The sequence below is a fragment of the Cyprinodon variegatus genome, unplaced genomic scaffold (genome assembly GCF_000732505.1).
Source record: "Cyprinodon variegatus isolate N-32 unplaced genomic scaffold, C_variegatus-1.0 Scaffold9, whole genome shotgun sequence".
NCBI lineage: Eukaryota > Metazoa > Chordata > Actinopteri > Cyprinodontiformes > Cyprinodontidae > Cyprinodon > Cyprinodon variegatus.
The window spans coordinates 1,013,135-1,018,158 of NW_015150462.1; the positions used below are offsets into that span (position 1 = coordinate 1,013,135).

The 5,024-nt window shown below is 38.4% G+C and overlaps 1 protein-coding gene across 1 annotated transcript in view; it reads left to right on the plus strand.

Moving 5' to 3' along the window:
* Positions 1-5,024, plus strand: part of LOC107087106 (xin actin-binding repeat-containing protein 2-like) — a 114,195-nt gene that overhangs the window by 44,944 nt on the left and 64,227 nt on the right. Inside the window, exon 2 of the mRNA XM_015378480.1 lies at positions 4,185-4,290. Coding sequence (XP_015233966.1) covers positions 4,185-4,290 — 106 coding nt within the window. The remainder of the gene's footprint in view (positions 1-4,184; positions 4,291-5,024) is intronic.

Here is a 5,024-nt window from a genome sequence, read left to right on the forward strand (position 1 = left end):
CTGGATCTCCGCTCTTTTTGGCCCTTATGTCCCTCCGTCGTCGGTCTAAACTCACCCCCTCTTCCTCTCGGCCTCGGCCGTATCTAGACCCACAGTGCGTAGCACAGACCACGCTTCAATGTTGAGCATAAATCAAAAATGTCTGCGTCAAGCTCACTGCTGTAAGAGTATAACCAGGAAGCGAGGTAGGAGGGCAAAATAGGTTTAGCGCCACCACAGCATGGGAAGGAGAATTACGTCCAGGAGCAAATGGATAAAAAATAGACTGTAAGAAAAAAAATACATGAATTGATTCTCTTGCGGACGTGTCAATGCATCGGATCGTCGGCTGTTGGATCGAAGCATCATTACAAAATGATTATTATTTACACCCCTAGAGGAAAGTTTCAGGTTTCAAATATTAAAGCAAATCTTTACCTTTTAAAATATAAAGAAAAAAAGGTTGTCCAAGCGTACGTCCATCATGGACAACACCTTTCACCCCCCTGTACTAGTCTGTAGAGATAGACTTAGTGCCAGACTTATACACCCCGTGTGTAAAAAGGAGCGCTAGTGCAGGTCATTCATCCCTGCTGCCATTAGACTTTACAATGCCACTGTACTATAACCTGGTGTAATAACACTGCAATAACTTCTACTAGGGTTGTCACAATACTAAAATGTTCAACTCGATACCGATACTCAGGAAAAATAGTTGATACGCGGTGCTGTTTTCGATACCATAAGGATAAAAACGAATACCCCAAAATTTAACAGAAATATTTTCATTAGTAAATAAAATAAAATCAATACAATAAGAACAATATTTTGAGGTTGTATGCTGTGCACAATATTAAGCAAGCTTGATAATAAACTAACAAAATTTTGTTCCTTTCCCTGGCTATGCTTTGCACACATAGCAATGACACTATCCAAACCGGTTAAGAAACAAAAAAAATTCTCAGCAGCTGCAACTGTTACAAAAAAAAGTCTGAAACTGAAAAGTGCACAGAATTATTCAATCACACTGTGTTCAGAAAGTGCATTTTCCACTATTCTGCACTTTAGATGAATGACTGTTTTGGTGCCACTGGTGGTAGCGCTGTATCGATACTTTGGAAAAGTATCGTATCCGGATACAGCGTTTTAGCATCGATTCTTCTTTGAGCATCGATACTTTTGACAAACCTAACTTTACTATTTTAAACAAACTTTACCTACCACCACTTAACTGTACATAAGATACTGTATCAGGGCTCGATGTTAGCCATCAACCAGGGCAAGTAGTTTTTATTGTTGGGAGAGTACAAATCGCAAAAAAATATTATTTATCACTCAAAATTACTTTAAAATCACAAACATTCGCTGAAAATGACCCACAAGCGTTGCCGGCGCCATTTCTGTTGTTTTGTACACGTTCTCTCGTGATTTAAAAAAGCTGGGTGATTTTGCGCTAGATGGCGTGATTCAGCTCTTGGGGAGAGAATTCTGCAGATTACACGCTAGATTAAAAATGATCAGTCAGGGATTAGGAAGATAATAATAATAATTGTATGCGCACAGTGTAAATATTTCTATCATATGGCAGTCTTCTGTACAGTGGTCATACATTAAAAAATGTTCATTAAATTTNATTATTATTTACACCCCTAGAGGAAAGTTTCAGGTTTCAAATATTAAAGCAAATCTTTACCTTTTAAAATATAAAGAAAAAAAGGTTGTCCAAGCGTACGTCCATCATGGACAACACCTTTCACCCCCTGTACTAATCTGTAGAGACAGACTTAGTGCCAGACTTATACACCCCGTGTGTAAAAAGGAGTGCTAGTGCAGGTCATTCATCCCTGCTGCCATTAGATCTTTACAATGCCACTGCACTATAACCTGGTGTAATAACACTGCAATAACTTCTACTAGGGTTGTAACCATACTAAAATTTTCAACTCGATATCGATACTCAGGGAAACTAATTTATAAACTATACAATTTTTTGATACCATTAGGATAAAAACGAAGACCCCAAAATTTAACAAAAAATATTTTCATTAATAGATGAAATAAAATAAATAAATGAATAAATAAATACAATAAATAATAAGACAAATATTTTGAGGTTGTATGCTGTGCACAATATTAAGCAAGCTTGATAAAAAACGAACAAAATTAAGTGTTCCTTCCTTGGCTATGCTTTGCACACATAAGAGTGACACTAGCAATTCTCAGCAGCTGCAACTGTTACAAAAAAAAGTCTGAAACTGAAAAGTGCACAGAATTATTCAATCACACTGTGTTCAGAAAGTGCATTTTCCTCTATTCTGCACTCTAGACGAATTTTTGTTTAGGTGCCACTGGTGGTAGCGCTGTATCGCTACTTTTGAAAAGTATCGGATCCGGATACAGCGTTTTAGCATCGATACTTTTTTGAGTATCGATACTTTTGACAAACCTAACTTTACTATTTTAAACAAACTTTACCTACCACCACTTTACTGTACATAAGATACTATATCAGGGCTCGATGTTAACCATCGCCCGATCTCCCGGGGCAAGTAGTTTTTATTGTCGGGAGAGGACAAATCTCATTGCATTTGCCGGCCGGGCAAGTGCAATGATCACAAAAAAAAAAAAAAATTTATCACTCAAAATTACTTTAAAGTCACAGACATTCGCTGAAAACGACCCACAAGCGTTGCCGGCGCCATCTTTGTTGTTTTGTACACATTATCGCGTGATTTAAAAAAGCTGCGTGATTTTCTGCTAGATGGTGTGATTCAGCTCTTGGGGAGAGAATTCTACAGAGCAGCAGCTGGATGATGAATTTAATCTATACTATAATACACGCTAGATTAAAAATTATCAGTCAGGGATTAGGATAATAATAATAATGAAAAGAATGTGCAGGAAGGATTGAAAAGCATGTTAACACGGTAATGTAGGCTTGAGTTCATTATCTGACGCATGCAGATACACACCAGGAACCTGGAAACTTAAAAAATACTGAATTACAAAAAACATTTAAAAAACAAACATGTTTCATTGATATATATCAAAAAATGGATATTAGGAACTATATTTATCAAACATTATACTGGGCAAGTAAAAATTGTTTCTGGGCAAATGAAATGTGAAAGTCACTTGCCCGAAAGTGAAAATCCTTAACATCAAACCCCTGTGTATATATATATATATAAAAGTCACCTTTTATCTCCACTTCTTTATTTTTTAAATATCTGGATGCACTGTATATACTTTGTGCACCTTTTTCTCCTTTGTGCATCAAGAGCCAATGTAACAAGTGAATTTCACCATTGTGAGATCAATAATTTTCTATTTTTATTCTTAAAAAGTCACTAAAACCTAACCTTTTTACAGGTGTGGGTGTGATCACTTTTTTTTTTATATATCCACTGAATGTGTGAAGCTTTTAAGATCTACTGGAATTTGGGTTAATTGGATTTTTTTTAGGGGAGGACAATGTTTGGCACTGCTTTTCTTTACTTATTTATTTTGTAATGAGGCCAGACACTGACGGTGCAGAAAACAGAAGCAGCAGCCGGCCACCTGGCACGTTCCTCTTGTTTTCTGCTGTGCAGGGCGTATTTGTGTCACTCTTTGACACTCATTCAGAAGCCGTTGTTAAAAAAAGAAAAAAAAGAAGAAGAACTCTGTGGGGGACTCATTTGATTTTCAAATGATGAAAAAAAAATCACCTGCACATTTGCAAACACACACAGGTGTTTGTTCTCCATGGGAAGGATTTGCAACTGAATGGGAGTGTCTGAGTCAGGGGAAAAACACGCATGTATCTGAGTGGATCTGCTGTGTTTAAATCTACCTTTTTTTTTTCCAGGAATATAAAAACATGTCAGGTTTCAGTCAGTCATCATGGCTCCATTAAAATTCAGCCAAGTGCTGTTTACTCTCCAATGCCTCACACTCACTTTTTGCCCAAGGTCTCTCATTATGCTCTCTGTGTGTGTTTGGGTTCGATTTGTTGGTTGTATGTGCAGACCAGACGACACCAACAAGGTTTCCCCAGAATCTAGAGTTAAAAATGAGATCCTGTCACTTTTCATTCTTCAGGTATGTGTGTCAGCATGTACCAGCTGTTCTTGTTGACCTGTGGCGTTGCCTCTTTTTCCCGCTGTTGATAAAGCCCAGGTGTTTCCTCTGATAGCTCCCCTCTCTCTCTCTCCTTCAACCAGGAAGTGGAAGCCACTCCCGCAGCCAAAACAGTGACATCCAGTATCTCGGCTCAGACTGACCCGTCAACGCATCAGAGCATGGCTTCACCAAAGGATGCCAATCATGGTGAGTGTCTTTATTTGATTTTTCAGCCTGGTTTTCAACATTACTCCATGAATGGATTTTCACCATATTTTTAAAGGTATGGTTTCTAGATAAGATCCCAGATCCTGGACCACCATAAGAAAATAAAAAAGAAAATTAAGGCCTGCAGTCGTTGGTTTCTTTTAGAATCTTAGGCTACGTTCACACTGCAGGCCTTGATGCTCAATTCCAATTTTTTTGTGAAATACGATTTTTTTTTGCATCCAAATATATGCGACTTGTATGTGATCTCCCGTGTGAACTGCAATCATACAACGCAAGTCTCCCGCATTCGCAGTAGAGGACGCAATGACGTCACAGGCCAGCGTGCTTTGCGTTTATGGAAGTAAACATGGATGGTAGTGCTGGAGCGCATCTAAAAATCTCTTCCAACCATAAAAACACAATCTTTTCAAGATGCTTAATCATAAATTCTACTCTCTGCATCATCGTCCGCCATGGTTGTTGTTTTTCTTGCCACTTCTTCATAGCAAGACCCAGAATAGTGACCTTCGTTGGGTATTAATGACGTTCAGGTCGGAAGAATACGACCTGGCAGTTCAGACGCTGGTCGCATTTAAAAAGATCAGGTTTGTATCGGATTCAGGACCACATAGCCGAGTGGCCTGGGTCGCATTGAAAGAAATTAGATCTGTGTTGTTCAGATAGCCATGAAAAGATCAGATAGAGGTCGCATATGGGCCAAAAAAATTGGA